Source organism: Phymastichus coffea, unplaced genomic scaffold, assembly GCF_024137745.1.
Source record: "Phymastichus coffea isolate CEN01 unplaced genomic scaffold, Cenicafe_Pcof_1.1 PCOF00137, whole genome shotgun sequence".
Taxonomy (NCBI): Eukaryota; Metazoa; Arthropoda; class Insecta; order Hymenoptera; family Eulophidae; genus Phymastichus; species Phymastichus coffea.
The window spans coordinates 135,957-153,507 of NW_026706948.1; the positions used below are offsets into that span (position 1 = coordinate 135,957).

Below are 17,551 nucleotides of genomic sequence, written 5' to 3' on the forward strand. Positions count from 1 at the left end.
AATTGATTTATCGCACCCAAGGGGGACACACGGTGGAGCGAGACCCTCGTAAAATGTCGTCGTCTCTGCTGCTACTTCAGGAACCCTCGCGCGCGCCTGCTTCTTTCTTTTCTCTTTCATCTCCTTTGCCTACGCGCGCGCGCGCTTCGACACCTTTCGCTTTAGGATCTCGCTTCTGTCGCTTGCCTAATTACAACGAGAGACGTTAGTTGGCTACCATTTCTTTCCATCGATCCTTCCAACGAATCATACCGCCAACCATTGAAAATTTTAGAAATTCAGTAGACTTGTGCACAATTATTATTCGTACAAGTCTTTACGTTTACCGAAATAATTGAGTGACTATAAAATTTGTCAATGAATATCGCGAATTCTTTCACGTTTAAAATTTTACAAAAGTTATATTAAGTATTGAAAGCGCAACAGTTATTTATATTACAACGGGGAATCCAAAAGTACGTCCTCAAAAAGTTCTTTATTAGAAATTTAACAGTCCAGACATTTAATTTTGTTAATCGATTAAACTATTAAGTTATAAAATCAAAGGGCCGCTTTTTTACTTCTTACAGTATTTATCGATGCAACAAAGGGAATTAATTTATTATTTTATAATATTAGCTTTTCCAGATCCGTATTTATTTGCTAAGAAAAAAATATTCGAATAATCGTAAATTAAAATAAACCCATGTAAAAGAAACGAGTGACAGGGTAACAACCAACCGACTTGGATTGACAAACGAAAAGGGGATATCTACGAGGCGGAGCGCGACATACGGCTTGGATTAGTCTCAAACATTGCTGAACGGTAAACCATACTGAGTCTTATCGTAATCCTTAAACATCGTTTATCATTTTACGAGCATGTTTTCTTTTTCGACCTAATTTTTTGACATTCGCTGCTTTTAGTATACATAGAATTCGAATTTTTTTATGTTAACATTTAATTAAAAGTGATAAGAATAACAGTACGCTAATAATTTGGATCTTATTTGAATTTTTCATAACGTGACGTTCTTTTTCATAAGGAAATGATAATGGTTGACGTTATATGCAATATGCAATTCGATTAAACTTTTTAATTGGCCTAAATACATTTAATGTTAAATTTTATTTCGTGGCTTTCAGTTTATCGAACACATAGGTATGAAAATAAACAATAAGACAAAAAATTCTGTCCAACAATTAATAAAGTACTTTTATTCCTATGTATAAATGTATTTATACATTAAAATTCTTAATAAACGACACCCTACACGTAGAATTTTCATCAGTAAAACATACTATCAATCATGAAAATAACTAAACATGCTACACTAACTAGAGCTGCTCAATACAAAAATTTAAAATATTGGAAAATGATTTTTTCAACTATTTAAATACTTTAAAGAAAAATATTATTTGTCAACGTACATTGTATCATTTACAATAAATTACTTACATCTGTACAGGGGATCAATAATCAAATGGATTTACTTTTTCTTTCCATACTTTAACTTATTTTTGAACTTTTTAGGATTGAATCCATAAGCTTTAAGTCTTTCATCACTCAAGAAGTTAATCTGATCAGTATCTTTAGACTTATTTTTTAATTTTGCATTTTTATTTTTAAATAATTGTTTCCTCTGTTCCTTTTTACTCAAAATCTCACTACCACTCTTATTTTTAACCGCTTGTTTGTTAGGTTTAGAGATTCCGCCACTTTTAATTTTATGTAATTTATCCATAGGATTTGTCTGTTTCTTTTTCTTCTTGTTTTTCTGAAAAGCAGATTCTGTTTTTTGCGCATTATTGAACTGAACTTCTGAATCATTTTCATTAGATTTTGATGACTCCACAGAATCTCCCTTTTCTTCTGTAATTGTATCGGTTGAAGTTTCTTGACTACTAACTTTTGTCTGTTTTTCATTATTATTAGATATTCGACTTTTTTCTTTAGTATTAAAAGTCGATACCGGTACTATATCTATTATTTCCTTAATCGATGATATCGAATTTTGCTCAGTAAGAACTTCATTTTTATTAGACTTCAGCTTTTTATTTTTATTCTTCTGTTTCTTTGAAATTTCTGGATTTTGTACATCAACTGTCATAGGGATAGATTGATCAGACACTTTTTTATTTTTCTTTCTCTTCTTTGAAGCTTTTGAACTATCAGGAAGTAATTCTAATGGAGCTGGATTTGTTTCTTCTTTTGGATTGCTGTATGATTTAGAACAGATTTATATCTTAATTACTTATAATTTTTTTCAATTAATTTAAAAATTACTAACCTGTATAGGCTTTTAAGAATCTTCTTTTTCAAAGCTTCATTACTAGCTTTTTGTTTGAATTTTCTAACATCAATTAATTCTTTATATTCTGGCTTATATTCAAGAGCTTTTTTTAGTGAACACCATTTGTTCAATTCTTTATCATCGGCCATTAAAATCTGTATGGACAAAAATACGTTAATTGAACTTGCTTAGCTCATAAATTGTATATTAGGTTTAAATAAATAGTTTGTATAAATAGTTACTTCTTCAATAGACAGTCCATAGTCATTAGGGACGACTTCCCTATATTTAAATCTACAAGGTAAATCACCAATCATATCTTCATAATCGAGAGCATAATATTGATCGTAGTATTCTTTGTATGAAGAATATAATGCTGGATCAAACTTAGGCTTTTCCTTTACAATCATTTCCGCAAATTTGCTACGTTTTCTTCGTTTCCGTTTTTTTGTAGACTCAATAAGCTCATCTTCCAATTTTGTTTGTTCATTGAAATCAGCATCCATCTGTGTAAAATTAATGAAATTAGCATTTAAATATAATATTTGACAAATATAATTTTTATGTAAGACTAACATTGAAATCAGGATCTTCGCAATGAGGACCATCATTATACATAGTGTCATCATCAACAATTTTATCAATAGCTGGATCATAATTGTCCCATGTTGATTCTACAAATAGTTCATCATCAATTTCAGGAAATTCTGGTTTTATATCTCCTTCTTCTCCAGCATAATACTCTTTATTGAAAACTTGACTCATTTGTTTATCGTATTTTTCAGGGTCATAATCATCATCCAAATCCAAGATATCAAATGGTAAATCGTCATTTCCTATAAATATGAAGCTTTACATTATAGTACTTTATATTGGTATCCCTTACTGTGAATACACTGATATTGATTAACTAACCAGTTATTTCTTTTAGTTTTTCTAACTTTTCTTCAATCTCTTTCCTTTTCATAGCTTTCAATTGTTTCAATTCCTCTCGTTTTTGAAGTTTTTCTTGTTCCTTACGAAGTTTTACTTCTGCTCTCTTCTGTGCTCTTCGTGTATCTTTCTTTCTCAACGTGTTTTCTAAGGTACGCGGATATCTGAAATAAAAAATATATATATTATATATAAAATAAATAACCTATTAATTTACACAAACTGTAAATTAATAGGTTTAATTGTAAGAGTAAGAGCTATATATTATTTTACCTTTTAATGAATTCTTGATCTGGTTCTTCAAATCTAAAATTATACTTATGCTCAAATTGTTCTTGCTTATCAATATTATGTTCATCTTCTGATAAATTTTCATCTGAATCATGAACTTTATGTTCATAATCAAAATCTGTGTCTGACTCTTTATCCAATATACCATTGTTTAAAATATAATCTCTCAAAAATTTTTCATTCTTATCTAAGTTAGGATCTGTCCAGTAATCACGAAGAGGCTTTAACTCTGTAACATTTTCTCCTTCAATATCTTGTTTTTGACCTTTTAAAAATTCTGCATAGTCATCTTCCTCCTAAGATTATTAGAACAAAATTACATTATACAATCTTGTTTGATAAAATATGATACTCTTTGAAAAAGCTTTAAAAAAAATAGTAATAAAAAATTACTCACTTTTTGGATTTCTTCCTTTGTTTTAATTTTTGGTTTGAACAAGTTTTCCTCTTCATTGTCATCTTCATCTTGCAACGCTTTTTTAAGGCTGTTTCTGATTTCTTGTTGTTCTTGGATATATGTTAGATCTCCGTGCCTAGCATTCTCTTCCTCTTCATCATTTTCACTATCACTAAACTTTCCACCTCTCTCAAGTACTATTTTACTTTCATAATCTCTTAAAAATAATGGTTTTTCTTTTTGTTTTTTTAGCTCTTTTTTATTTTCTTTTTCTTTTCCTTCTTCATATTCTGTATCAATTTCCTTAAAAAATTTAATATCTCCATCGTAAATTTTTGGGTCTTTTGTTTTCAGACAAGCAAGTGTCTTGTAAAAACATTTGTCAAAATCTTCTGGAATTTTCTTAAATAATATCAAATAAATATTTTTTATGTCATAATTTTTCATCAAGTAAAAAATGTAGCAACATAAAAATCCTATATTAAAACAACTATTAAACATACCCCTTCTCCTTCATCATCCTCTGAGGATGAATCTTCAGTTTCTTCATCTGAATCAAATTTAAGATCTATCTTTTTGCCATGCTTTGCTTCATCTAGAAACCAATATGATAAAATTAGTATATTTTAGAGAAAAATTAGTTTTAAAATATGGAGATTGAAAAATAACTTACATTTATGCTCTTCCTCCTTACGTCTCCATAGCTCGTAATTCTTGGCATAATCGTTATTTTCTTTAAACTCTACATTTTCAGAATCATCTTCATCAAATAATTTTGGTTTTGGCATATTTAAAAACTTTTTATATTCATTGAACAATAACTTTTGGTTTATAACCTCGAAGTGTTAATAAGTTATGCAAGCAGTTATATGTGCTCTACTCACACACGTGTTTTCTGCTCGCTTCGAGATTACTTCCTGACTACCTTCAGGTCGTCCACTGTTGCAATCAAATAGCTCGCTTCGAGATTGTTTCCTGACTGCCTTCAGGTCGTCCACTGCTATTTTATATAAGGTTTGTTCGCCACGTTCATCAGGGAGTGTCTACACAGGGTCCCTCTTCCTTCCTGACCCCGGGGCTATCACCGTCCGAGATTTTATATGCACACGCCATTTATAACTTCGAGCTCATAAGTTTCATATGATGAATGCAAGGTACGCCAGGCACGGTGTGCACGCATAATGCCGTCAGAATGCGCATGTACTTTATCGTCAAAATGCCAGCACGCAAGTCGCCGTGCCGGCATTCTGACGGTATAGTGCTGTCACTGTGTTATCTGGGCAACTTCCAAAATAATTCTTTTTTCCAATTATGCAGCCGACACCACGCAGCCAATCAAATTTGTGTTAGAGAGAGATAACACATACCTTCATAATATCTATCTCTCTCTTCAACTGGTAACGTTTACGACCATTGGTCTAAGCTAAGCTATCTCCAAAACATTTAGATTTGTTCTATCATGTCAGATTACCGTAAGATAGAATCAATATTATCTTAAAACACTCAGTAAATATTATATTTAAATTTTTGTTCAAATAAATAAATGGCTAATGACATTGTAAAGTATTTTACAATACTTACTAAACATTTTTTCAGCCAGTTAATGAACCTTGGATGATGTACCCATTCACATAGTATGTGTACACCCGATTCATCTGCTTTTAAGATAAAAGAGATTAAATTGTCCAATGTTATGTGTATATAGCTACTACTACTATGTAGATCAGGGTGCAGATAGACGGGATAGTTTCAATAAAAGATGAACATTTTGTTTCTACCAGACATTGCGATTCATTGATCCACAGTATTGTGTTGAGATTGTTTGGACAAGTGTTTCGAGAGCTGTTCAAAACGCTGCGGAAAATGCATAAAAGCTACGATTTTTAAGGAAAAATAAATCATTTTTCCAAGTCGGTGTTTAGGTGACGATGGCTCTCAGTCCAACAGATCCAAATTCATTCTCCAGACCAGGTAATTTATTTTTCATTACCTTATTTCGATTTTTATACTTTAAAAAACAGATTGGTTTTACTAAGATTTTCGAAAACTTATACCACAAAACTATGTTTATAAACGTGTAGTTACTAATTTATTTAATATAAAATGAATTATGTGAATATATATATATATATATATATATAACACACAAGTTGCGGCTTTTTTTAATACTGGAAAACATATGTTTCTTATTTAATGACTAATAGGTAATACAGGTTATTGATTCAAACTCTAATTACTTAATTACTGATAAGTAAATACATATACATTTTTGAAGCTAGATAAAAAGTAACAAATTCTTATTTTATCTTAACTATTCATTATATTTTTAGTATTTTTTCATATCATACATCATATTACCTGAAAACTGATTCTGTTAATTACAATGAATAATTACAGTGTATGTACAACAAATGTTTGAGTTTGTCATATCCATAACTTTAACTAATATTTTTATAATCTTTTCAGATTTGGCTATTGTTACTCACACACATCTCAATGTAAAAGTAGATTTTGATAGAAAAATTTTTGATGGAAGTGCAACATTGGACATAGAAAAGAAAGGAGATACAGATTTATTGGTATATATACAACTAATTATAAAAAATAATTCTTAACATAGTTAGTGATTTTGTTATTAAATACTATCTTAATAGTATCAGCATGTATGCTCAATAATTAAAAAGAGTGTGCACACACACACACACACACACACACACACACACACACACACACACACACACACACACACACACACACACACACACACTTTTGAAACACATATTGAAGAGAATTCAAACATAAAATATGATTGTGAATTATCTAATTTTACTTTTCACCTCATGAAATATAAAACATTGATAACTAAAAATGATAATCTTAATTTTACAATTGAAAATTGTATTGGAATTAAAAAAAACATGATTCTTTTATTCTTTTAATCTAGATTTTAGATGTAAGAGGACTTGTCTTGTTGTCAATTATAAATGTAATAGATGGATCTAGACTTGACTACTGTGTTGAGAAAGGTGTGGATTATGGATCAAAACTAAGTGTACAATTGCCAGAAACCCCAATAATAGATGGTGATAAGATAAAGTAATAAAATATTAATCATATTACTAATAGAAAAATTTGATTTTATTTTATATACAATAAATTTTTGTAACTATGCTATTATTTTTCCTCAAATGATATTCACTTTTACTACAGATACAAGATCAAAATAGATTATCGAACTTCTCAAGACTCAACAGCAATACAATGGCTTTCACCAGAACAAACTGCTGGTGGAAGAGAGCCATACCTATTTTCACAATGTCAGGTAATTTAAATATATTTTGATTAATTATCTATTACCACGTGAATAGTATTAACATCTTTTTCTTTTAGGCTATTCATGCTCGATCAATGTTACCCTGCCAAGATACTCCATGTGTCAAATCTACTTTCTCTGCAGAGGTATAATTTCTTAAACTGATTTTCTTTCCCTTAAATTTTTTTCTTTGACAGAATAAATTAATTTTAAGCTTTTTCACAAAAATATTTTAGTATTTTCAAGTAATATTAAATTAGTCTTTAAAATAACTTTAACATTATAATTATTTTTAGATTAGAGCACCGGCTCAATTAAATGTACTCATGTCTGCAATTAAAGATGAAGTTATTGACTCAGAAAATTCAACAAGAATCCATAAATTTCATCAACCAGTACCTATTCCATCATACTTAATTGCCATTGCTGTTGGAGCTTTGGTATCTAAACAGATTGGGCCTAGAACTAAAGTATGGACTGAACGAGAATTACTCGATAAAAGTGCATATGAATTTGCAGAAACAGAGACAATGTTGAAAACTGCTGAGGAAATTTGTGGACCATATGTTTGGGGTATAATTTTATTTAATTTTATTTTACATATATTACTGGCATTTTTGAAAATACTAATTATATATAGACAATGTAATTATATTTTTTTATACAGGTATTTATGACTTGTTGATTCTTCCACCAAGTTTCCCATTCGGTGGTATGGAGAATCCTTGTCTTACATTTGTAACTCCCACTCTCTTAGCTGGAGATCGTTCTTTAGCTAATGTAGTTGCTCATGAAATAACTCACAGTTGGACTGGAAATTTGGTGACTAATGAGAATTTTGAACATTTTTGGTTAAATGAAGGCTTTACCGTTTTTGTTGAAAGAAAAATATCTGGAAGAATGTATGGTGAGAAAGTTAGACACTTTAATGCGTTGATGGGGCTTCAAAGTCTGACAGATACGGTAACATTGAAAACAGCTTATTATTTGAATTTTATCAAATATTTATCATTTAAATTAAATTCTCTATTTTTAGATTAAAACTCTTGGTGCAAACAATCCTTTAACAGACCTTGTGCCAAATTTAGTTGGAATTGATCCTGATGATGCTTTTTCAACAGTACCTTATGAAAAAGGTCATACTTTACTTTTCTATTTAGAAGAACTTCTTGGAGGTCCAGAAGTGTTCGAACCATATTTAAAAAGCTATTTAAATACATTCAAATACAAAAGTCTCAACACAACGCAGTGGAAAGACTTTTTATACAAATATTTTTCAGATAAAACTGAGGTAACAAATTATAAATTTTTAATAATTGAATTATATTTTAATTCTCTCTCTTTCTCTGCTACAGATTTTAAACACTGTCAATTGGAATGCATGGTTCAAATCACCTGGAGAACCACCAGTCATTCCAAAATATGATACATCCTTAGCTGATGAGTATTTAACATTAGCAAAAAAATGGTTAGCACATGAAAACTCTTCAGCATTCAACACAAATGATATTGATAACTGGACCCCCAATCAAAAAGAAGCCTTTTTAGCTGAATTAGTATTAAACAACGAAGCACTGTCAATTGATCAAATCAAATTAATGGATAAACTTTATGATTTTAGTTCACAACACAATTCAGAAATACGGTAAAAATTGAATAAATCTTTGAATATATAGACTTTCCTATAAAAAAAAATGAAAATATTATTTTTTACTACAGTTTCCAATGGTTACGACTAGGTCTAAAAGCTAGATGGGAACCATCAGTAAGCAAAGCTTTAGATTTCGCTACATCTCAGGGTAGATTGAAATATGTGCGTCCTTTATTTAGAGATGTCTATGCTTGGGAAGTAATGCGTCAAAGAGCAATTTATGCATTCAATGCCAATAAAGACAAAATGATGTATGTGACAAGAGAAATGGTAGCGAAAGATTTACATCTGATCAATGAAAAAAAAGGAATTAGAGCTAATTAAAATAACCAACATAGATTATATAGTTCTTCCAATTTATACATAGTTTTCCACTGGCCTGTACAAAAACTATTTGTACAACAAATTGTTTTTACACCTTTTATAAATTTAATGGTAAAATTTGTTACGAGGAATATTATAAAAATGCTTCACGTAAACAAACAATAACTACTTTATTTATTTACCAATATAATTATCTTAAAACATAGGTTTGTGGTAATTTTAAAATTTGAGGGAAATTTTCGATATCATCTTGTGAGATGTGATCAAGTCTTTGTGGTACTGGCCGTAACTGTTTAATTTGGTTGCCAATATTTTGTTTGATTTTTTCTGGAATCTGATCATTATAATAAATGTGAAGTCGTTGCATATGATATCTTCTTGGAATATTATTCCCTAAAGCTCTGTAAACAGCTTTCTCCATAATCTGCAATTATCATGGTAAACTTGTTAATTTTACTATATGAGATAAAATTTATAAGAATCTTTACTTCTTTTATGATTGATTGAATAATGAACAATAGAAAAACTAGCATAAATATGGAATTGAAAATCATATTGAAATTTACCATGGTAGGATCTTTTTTATGTAATTCCCATGCTTTTGTCCAACTAGCACCACGATGGTAAGTATTATGGTGGAAGTAAACTCGCATTTCCCATTCATTACCTTTTAAAGCTATATCTTGACTATTTATAACAACAACTTGATCACCACATAAATCTGAAATAAAATTAATTATTCATTTACGACAAAACAATGTTTATTAGTTATATTTATTTTAGTTTTTATCAATCTAACAAAGTGTTTGTATATTTCAAAAACGTTGCTTAATATATGATAAAAATCTACTCACTCATAGTATGATATATGGGTTTGTACAATCCTTTGAGGTAATGAGCTATCAGTTTTGCGCTATCGTATGGATCTTGCCATTTTGCATCATAGATATGCCACATTTGAGTAAATGTACCCCATTGCTATAAATATGATTATTTGTGAAATTGTTATTATAATTGTTTTCCAATTAATAATTACAAGGAAAACTATGCATTACGTATAGAAAAAGAAATTTCGAAAATAAATACCTGTGCTCTTCGCAAAAGTGACATCACGTACAGCGATTGCTTTTATAATTAAATATAAATCCGCTTACTTTAATCCTGAATAATAAGTTTTAAATATTAAAAATCTTACTTTTTATATTTATTTACAAAATGAACGTCAATAGGTTAAATAATCTATGTATAAGATTGTCTGCCGGAACTGAACGGCCATTGCATAGTTGCCGCTGGAACATTTTTTTCTCAAGTTCCTAGAAATTATTGCATTATGAACTTCTAGGGACCCTCGAAAAAATTATCTAGCAGCAACAAATGGTATGAAATAAGTTAAATAGCCCCATTTGCTGATAACAAATTTTCAAAGTATTTTCTAACCTCTCTTCTAGATCTCCTTTTTTTCCAGTAACTTTTGCATTCCTCTTTTTCAACTCATCTTTCAATTAACTGATTGTCCAATTGCCATAGTCTACGTGAACATCAGTAATATACAAAAAATTTAATCAATATAAAAAAATTTGCGCCAGTCCTTGCGATACAGAATACACGTACACAGGACGTTTAAATTCTCCTGCAACTAGCGCCCATAGAACAGTATCGTCCCTAGTGACGGAAAGATCCCATTGTAGTGTTGATCATGCGCTCTTGGACGCTGTGCAATTATATATTGTGCGCAGAACTGTCCGTCACAAGGAGAATGTCAATATTGTCAATGAAGTAACTAATCAATATTAATTAATTTGTGACGGACACGATCAACACACAATATGTAGTGCGAAACATCGAAGTGCGCATGACCACATGGCCGCCGGATCATTGGATTGGACTGTGGTTTCTTTATGTTGGTAAGATTCTATCAATTTGATTGTATGTATGTACAAAAAATGCGATAATTTAAAGACAAAATTTAAAGACGAAGTTTTTGATCTCTATAACTTATAAACTTTACTTCAAGTTTGAAAATTTTATGAATAACAATAATAAAATTCAATTATTTACAGTTGAAAATAAGCCAAATTGATGAACATATGGGTATTTACAAATGTATATTATTAAAATTATTTACATTGTGATTGCATGGAACGGATGAAAAATGCTCATATCTTTTTTTTCATGAAACCATTGATTTACAATACTTTGTACGTAATCTCGATCGATCTGAGAATTATAAAATAATCAGTCAATAAAACAGCTTTGTTAACTTTATTAAAAATATTAGTTAAAAAGTAAAAATTATTTTACCTGACTTATATCAAATCCTTCAATGTTAAGTTGAGTATGAAGTTCAAAAATATTAAATACCAGAAGCTGTAAATTCAAATTTAATATCCAAGTTGATGTGTTCAATGGCCCAACTATTGATTGTGTGACTTTGTTTGAAAGTCTGCTAAAATATTTCATATATATATATATATATATATATATATATATATATATATATATATATATCTGTGTGTGTGTGTGTGTGTGTGTGTGTGTGTGTGTGTGTGTGTGTGTGTGTGTGTGTGTGTGTGTGTGTGTGTGTGTGTGTGTAAAAAATATAAAAGAAAACAAATAACACCAAATGTTTTCTTACGTTCTAAACTTTTGAGTAACAAAAGATAAGTCAATATCCCAAGATTTAGAAGTCCTCATGATCATGCTTCCAGTTTTAACTTCAGATTTGTTTGTTTTCATATTTTCCAGTACACTGACAAAGTGCTTCTTATTCTTTTCTTTTCTAGCTTCTGATACCTGATATTTTGATTTCTTTGATGACTGAGTTAAGGATACATCAGACTTACTTTTAATATGCTGATTTGCAAGATCTTGATAATATTCACGTTCCTCTGAAGATATTTCTTTCCATTGCTTATTCAGACAAGCAGCAACCTCTGCTGGATTTAAATCAGGATGTTTTTGAACAACTAAAAAAAATGAAAAATGTTTCACAGTGATAATCAGATAAAGTTTATTAAAAAATAATGGATTTTTATACTTTTAGATCTTATTTCAGCACAAAACATAGCAAATGCTGATGGAGCAGAATTCAGACATGCATTTTCCCCAGCGAATGGAATCTTAGTTTGTTTAAGATCAGACTGAAAATTTTAAAAAATAATTAAAATTCAAAATTGAAATTGTTGAAAGTAGAATAGAAAATTTAGATTTATTAAACTTACTAAAGTATGTTGAAATTTTTTAATAACGTTGGAGGTTCTTGATGATGTGTTTAAAGTATCATCATTATTTTGTTTTGTAGGGGTTCTTTTTCTTGTTTTTTTTAAATTAACATCCCACTTGAATTCATTGATTTCAATTGAATTTAAGTCATTGTCGTTTGAGGGTGGCACTATATCGTCATCAATAATTTCAGTACCTTTACCGAAATCAAATGATTCAGATTCCTCATTATTTCCTCTCAAATCTATTTTATTATTCGTTTTCCCATTTGCGCCATTAATAACGACACCACCCTATCGAAAATGAAATTTTTTAATTACATTTTTTTAAATTCATGAAACAATAATAATTTATTAAATAACTTTTACTTGTAAGCCTGGCACTTGTCCTTTACTCCAAACAAGATCATCAATTTGATGATTTCTTATATTAGCAGGACCATCGGAGTTTTTTTCTTGATCATTAGAATTTTTGTTTCTATTCATGATTTCTTGCCAATCAAAATCTTCTCCAAGATCTACTTTTGGTAATTGAGATAACGTTTCTTCAACAGCATCTTTTATTGCCTCATTTTCAACTATATCAAAAAGCTCAGAGCTTTCAATTTCTGACATCTCCACAAATCCAATTTCATTGTTCTTTTTGTTATTAAAATTTTCTACATCGTTAGAATCAGAGTCACTTAACATAGGATCAATGATTCCATTAAGAAATTCATTATCAGATTTCCTTGATTGTTTATCTAAAATAATACTTGAATATTTTTTCAGAAAATTTAAAATATTTAATTTATATTACCTTCCGTTAATTTTGGATCATTAGTCGCATAAACATTTTTGCTACAGATATTATCCTTTTGAGAATCGTATTTTCTTTTTTTGCAGGCAGGCCATTCTTTTTCCTCTTCATTTATCTCAATATTTATACCAGAAACTCCATTTCTAATTTCACCTAGTGTTGAAAATTGTGAATCTTGTAGATCATATAAATTGAGAAGCAACTCATCTATTTCTTTTATTACTGCAGCCTATTGAATAACAGATATACTATTTGCTAAAATTATTTTTATAAAATTAAATAGAGTTTTTTAATACCTCATTTTGAAGAAGTATATGATCTTTGTTTGGTTCTAAATTAACATCAAGCATCAATGAATCAACTTCGAGTATGATACAAAATATAAATTTACGACAATTTGAAGTCTTTTGACTAAAGTATTCTGAAATCCTTTTATTTATTTTCTGAAGAATCAAATTCAACATATTTAGTCAATAATCAAATAATTATTATAATTAAATAAAATATTGATTTACTTAGATACATTTTGAATTTCTTTCGATTTTATTGGTCGATGATTCACACACAAAAATTGGTATCCAGTTTGAGATATTTCTGTAACATTGTCATTTTCTTTCTTTGGAACAAATAATTGCAATTGAGTCTATAAAACAATATTTTCATCAATTATTTACATAAAATCTTAAAAAATGTTAAATCAAGAAAAATATTATCAGTTGATTTATGACAATATACCTTAGGAAAACACTTTTTCATGTAAGCCATTTTATAGAAGGTTTGCACTCCAACTATCCCTTTAAATGCTTCAACTACATTTTTACAATTAAGCTTGGTGAAAATAGTACTACTATTGATTCTGAATGTTAATCTAATGGATGGCTGACAAATAGCATAAGATTTTAATAAAATTTCTACTGCTTTCATCTCTTGATCAATTCTCTTTTTAGTAAGTAAATTTCTTCTGACAGGAAAATTTTTGAATAAATTTCTCATATGAACAGTAGTACCTGTGACAACATTATTTTTAATATTAATGTATTCGAGATAATTACATATATATAACATACCTCTTGAACCATGAGTCGGTTCAGTACTAACAATATTTCCATCATAATCTAATGTATATTTAGTCATATGATCATCATCTTCGGTTTTAGTTAATATAGTTAAGTCTGATACTTGACAAACAGCATTTAATCCTTCTCCTCGGAATCCATAAGTCTTCAGTAAATCTTAAAAAAATATATACAGAAAATAATTTTAATTTCAAATAAATTTAGCAATAGCAACTAAATACGAGAATAAGGAATGTTAAATACTTGTATACTTTACCTAAATCATTAAAATCTGTAATTTTTGATGTATAAGCAGGTAGAGCCATGTATGGTGCATCTTTCTTTGATATTCCAGTGCCATTATCTTTAACTTCAATAAGAGACAATCCATTGTCTACCTAAAATGTTTAATTTCTAATAATTATACAAGCTTCATTTTATGTTGGTTTAATAAGAAAAATGCATGTCAAAAATTTACGCACAAGGTTAACTTCAATATTTTGAGCTTGAGCATCAAGCGCATTTTCAACAAGTTCTTTAATAGCACTGTAGATCGATGAAATCACTTGAGTGCTGTTGATTAATTTGATTGTCTCTCTACTTAGTGGTTTAATTGACATCTTTCATAAGTTTGGATTTGAGTTCGATTTTCAAAAATATTATCTCCTCTATATATATACGGTATTCAATTTCATTTGGATTAGCCGGGCCAAGCGAACGGAATGAGCCAATCAGCTTATACGCGCCATTAGTGAAATTCACTCACACTACTTCACAGTAAATGCGTGGATGAGGGTCCATGACGGTCATCGACAGTGACACTACGCGTTCGAGATTGCAGGCACACTTTTGGTTTATTTTTTTATATACCTTTAATTTCCTTTACTTCTTCTTATTTTTATCTATCCCTTTTTAATATTTATCTATCTACATCATAAAAATTGCTCATAAATCTGCTCAAAATTACTACTTAAACCTGTTATCACAAGATAACCTCTTTGCGGTGGCCTCTGGCCACCAAGCGTCCTTTATTAATACACCAGATGAGTTCTCTGCACCCTATCCAGAAGTAGCCGGCACAGATATGACCAGAAGAAAAAAAGGCAAAATTCCTACACCGAAATTTATTACTATTTCTAAAAGAAAAAATTCAAACCTTTCTGAACCCCTAAAAAAACCAAAGTTTATTAAAAAAGAAAAAGAAAAACCCTCTGAGCTTACTGAAGAAAAAGAAATGACTCTTTCAAAGTCTATTGGAAAGTCAGAACTATCAGATGATTCTGATCTTATGGATATACAAGAGGTTGGAGTTGAAGCTATTGACATAACCTCCAATGGCCAAAATGAAAATCTGTTAAATCAGTTATTGTCAAAGGAATATACTGAACAAAACAAAGATCAGCCACCACTGAAGGAATCTACTAAACAAATCAGTAATTCTGAAGTTAATGAATCCTTATCTCAAGATAATGTTTTGCTTACGCAGTCAAAGTCTCCATCTCAAACACCGGTAGAACCAGATTTCTACTTTGCAAAAGTAGAATGTCCACCCGACTCGACTAATCAGTACACACAATATAATAATGGTCCTTTTGTAGTTTTTATAGAACCCATTAACAAGGAATTAGTCAAAAACGGTATGAATGCTACTAAATTAGGTTGTATTCTTTCCAAATCGTACAGTGAGTCCATATTTCCAGGAGCTATTGTATCTTCTGGTTCCTTCAAGATAGTTGTAACTCTTAAAACTCGAATAGCTGCCAATCGCCTTCTCAAAGACCCTGTTCTTGCTCAGAATAATTACAGAGCTTCTGTCCCATCATCTCGTTGCAACACTCAAGGCTTGATAAGAGGTGTACCTCATGACTTATCGGCCACACAATTATTACACATGATTCAATCATCCTCTCCGTTATTAGAAGTGAGAAGACTTCACCGAAAAGGAGTAAAACCAGACAAAACTACAGGTCTTATTCCTACCCAGTCCATTTAACTTACCTTTGAAGGCCAATCCCTTCCTCCGAATATTTATCTTTATTCTGTGAGCCACTCAGTTCAAATTTATGTTTTGCCGTCTAAAATGTGTCACAACTGCTTCATATATGGGCATCTAAAAAATGAATGCAAAAGTAAGCCTCTCTGTGAAAAATGTGGCAAACATGCACATGATCCTAAGGAGCAGACAGATCTTTGCCCTCGTGCTGACCTTCCTCCTATTTGCAAGAATTGTCAAGGTGATCATTTGCCAAGTTCAAAGGATTGCCTAGAATATTTGTACCAACAAGAAGTTAGAAAATTCGCTGCACACAATAACTTATCAGTTCAAGAAGCTCTTAACATTTACTTGATGCAACATCCTCCCCAATATCAGTCTAGAGCTTTGGCAATCCATAAGAGAAAACTTCCCAGAAACTGCCCACCCCCTCTGTTACGGATGTAATTTGAAATATGCTCTCACAGAATTTTTGGACAAAGACATTGCGCTTGGATCATTTCATTGCGCCGCGGACTGTTTGCTAATCGATGCGCGCGTGCGATGTCGAACTCGAAAACAAGATCGAGTGACCATGCGTAACGGCATCGACAATCTCATTTTTAAAAAGAATCTCTAATCTGCCGACATTTGTCGGTTGGTTCCTTTGTTGTTAAGTTCAGTTACGGCCTCTTCGAAACGCGAAACTTAAGCAACACTACGAATATTGTTTAATTTAAGATAAGCGTGTGAGAGAAGCGTGCGCCGCATCAAGCTGAGTTACGATTTAGAATCAAATTTTGACTATTTACCATTGCTACGATCACTGCCTCCAAACTCGCAAAAATGCATACATCGCTAAAAAAGATGGCAAATGCATTGTGGCAATCAGACTGGTTGAAAGGTTACCTTTCAAAGCTGATTGTCGACGACGGACATTGAGCGTCCGTCACCCTGTTGTTTGAGCCGAAAGCCGGCGATATCAAACAACGCAACACGAGCCACCAAAACACGGCACAATCTTTAGCGCACGGTCGGAATCATCACAGACTTCGACTCGAGCCAATCAAACAGAGAAAGGAGCAGTTGACACATGAATAAGGAAACCTCATTGGCAGGAGGTCAAGAAGTTCACGCCTTCGACCTTCGTGCGAGGAAAGGGAATTGAGATAAGAAAATTTTTTGATCGGACTCAGCTGGCGCGGCGACGCGTCTCAACCACTCTAGATTCGGCACTTGAACGGACAAGTCGCCTATCTTTAAGCACGCGTGCGTCAATTATATTTCATTAATTGTACTTCCGTTAATCTTACCTTTATAAT

The 17,551-nt window shown here is 30.8% G+C and overlaps 4 protein-coding genes across 7 annotated transcripts; 1 reads left to right on the top strand and 3 right to left on the bottom strand.

The window, feature by feature from the left end:
• Positions 1-1,181: 1,181 nt before the first annotated feature.
• On the bottom strand, positions 1,182-4,944 carry LOC131671864 (protein KRI1 homolog). Its single transcript, XM_058948639.1, has 9 exons — positions 4,568-4,944; positions 4,398-4,489; positions 3,895-4,296; positions 3,480-3,793; positions 3,189-3,370; positions 2,850-3,109; positions 2,516-2,779; positions 2,271-2,428; positions 1,182-2,199 (listed from the first exon to the last, which is right to left on the bottom strand). Exons 1-9 carry the CDS (start codon positions 4,680-4,682, stop codon positions 1,470-1,472), a joined length of 2,517 nt encoding a protein of 838 aa, XP_058804622.1. The 5' UTR covers positions 4,683-4,944; the 3' UTR covers positions 1,182-1,469.
• A 153-nt stretch (positions 4,945-5,097) lies between these two features.
• On the top strand, positions 5,098-9,356 carry LOC131671865 (leukotriene A-4 hydrolase). Its single transcript, XM_058948640.1, has 11 exons — positions 5,098-5,400; positions 5,491-5,865; positions 6,361-6,473; positions 6,839-6,990; positions 7,105-7,216; positions 7,285-7,353; positions 7,504-7,780; positions 7,875-8,170; positions 8,244-8,498; positions 8,563-8,852; positions 8,927-9,356. Exons 2-11 carry the CDS (start codon positions 5,823-5,825, stop codon positions 9,180-9,182), a joined length of 1,863 nt encoding a protein of 620 aa, XP_058804623.1. The 5' UTR covers positions 5,098-5,400; positions 5,491-5,822; the 3' UTR covers positions 9,183-9,356.
• Positions 9,357-9,372: 16 nt separating this feature from the next.
• Positions 9,373-10,292, bottom strand: LOC131671889 (large ribosomal subunit protein uL13m). Its single transcript, XM_058948675.1, has 4 exons — positions 10,269-10,292; positions 10,037-10,160; positions 9,749-9,903; positions 9,373-9,606 (listed from the first exon to the last, which is right to left on the bottom strand). Exons 1-4 carry the CDS (start codon positions 10,290-10,292, stop codon positions 9,373-9,375), a joined length of 537 nt encoding a protein of 178 aa, XP_058804658.1.
• Positions 10,037-14,946, bottom strand: LOC131671863 (DNA mismatch repair protein MutL-like). Of its 4 annotated transcripts, none has more exons than XM_058948638.1 (15): positions 14,740-14,946; positions 14,535-14,655; positions 14,270-14,434; positions 13,938-14,209; positions 13,726-13,845; positions 13,499-13,645; positions 13,203-13,431; positions 12,773-13,146; positions 12,404-12,697; positions 12,220-12,322; positions 11,818-12,148; positions 11,484-11,628; positions 11,308-11,399; positions 10,269-10,343; positions 10,037-10,160 (listed from the first exon to the last, which is right to left on the bottom strand). In XM_058948638.1, the coding sequence occupies exons 1-14, from the start codon at positions 14,875-14,877 to the stop codon at positions 10,292-10,294; spliced, it is 2,583 nt and encodes an 860-aa protein (XP_058804621.1). In that variant the 5' UTR covers positions 14,878-14,946; the 3' UTR covers positions 10,037-10,160; positions 10,269-10,291. The 4 variants fall into 4 exon arrangements, 3 of the variants coding, with proteins under 3 accessions (XP_058804621.1, XP_058804620.1, XP_058804619.1); XM_058948637.1 differs by having other exon boundaries at positions 11,484-11,625; positions 12,767-13,146; XM_058948636.1 differs by having other exon boundaries at positions 12,767-13,146.
• Between the last annotated feature and the right edge of the window lie 2,605 nt (positions 14,947-17,551).

Excerpts from the sequence above, each read along its gene's own strand:
- LOC131671865 (XM_058948640.1), top strand. The coding sequence starts at position 5,823 with ATGGCTCTCAGTCCAACAGATCCAAATTCATTCTCCAGACCAG. Across the intron at positions 7,354-7,503 it reads AATCTACTTTCTCTGCAGAG|ATTAGAGCACCGGCTCAATT; the intron begins GTATAATTTCTT and ends AATTATTTTTAG. Across the intron at positions 7,781-7,874 it reads TTGTGGACCATATGTTTGGG|GTATTTATGACTTGTTGATT; the intron begins GTATAATTTTAT and ends TTTTTTATACAG.
- LOC131671889 (XM_058948675.1), bottom strand. The coding sequence starts at position 10,292 with ATGTCACTTTTGCGAAGAGCACAG. Across the intron at positions 10,161-10,268 it reads CACTTTTGCGAAGAGCACAG|CAATGGGGTACATTTACTCA; the intron begins GTATTTATTTTC and ends TCATATTTATAG. Across the intron at positions 9,607-9,748 it reads ATAAAAAAGATCCTACCATG|ATTATGGAGAAAGCTGTTTA; the intron begins GTAAATTTCAAT and ends TGATAATTGCAG.
- LOC131671864 (XM_058948639.1), bottom strand. The coding sequence starts at position 4,682 with ATGCCAAAACCAAAATTATTTGATGAAGATGATTCTGAAAATGTAGAG. Across the intron at positions 4,490-4,567 it reads TAAGGAGGAAGAGCATAAAT|ATGAAGCAAAGCATGGCAAA; the intron begins GTAAGTTATTTT and ends ATTGGTTTCTAG. Across the intron at positions 4,297-4,397 it reads AGGATGATGAAGGAGAAGGG|AAAATTCCAGAAGATTTTGA; the intron begins GTATGTTTAATA and ends ATATTATTTAAG.
- LOC131671863 (XM_058948636.1), bottom strand. The coding sequence starts at position 14,877 with ATGTCAATTAAACCACTAAGTAGAGAGACAATCAAATTAATCAACAGC. Across the intron at positions 14,210-14,269 it reads ACCGACTCATGGTTCAAGAG|GTACTACTGTTCATATGAGA; the intron begins GTATGTTATATA and ends ATGTTGTCACAG. Across the intron at positions 13,846-13,937 it reads TGAAAAAGTGTTTTCCTAAG|ACTCAATTGCAATTATTTGT; the intron begins GTATATTGTCAT and ends ATTGTTTTATAG.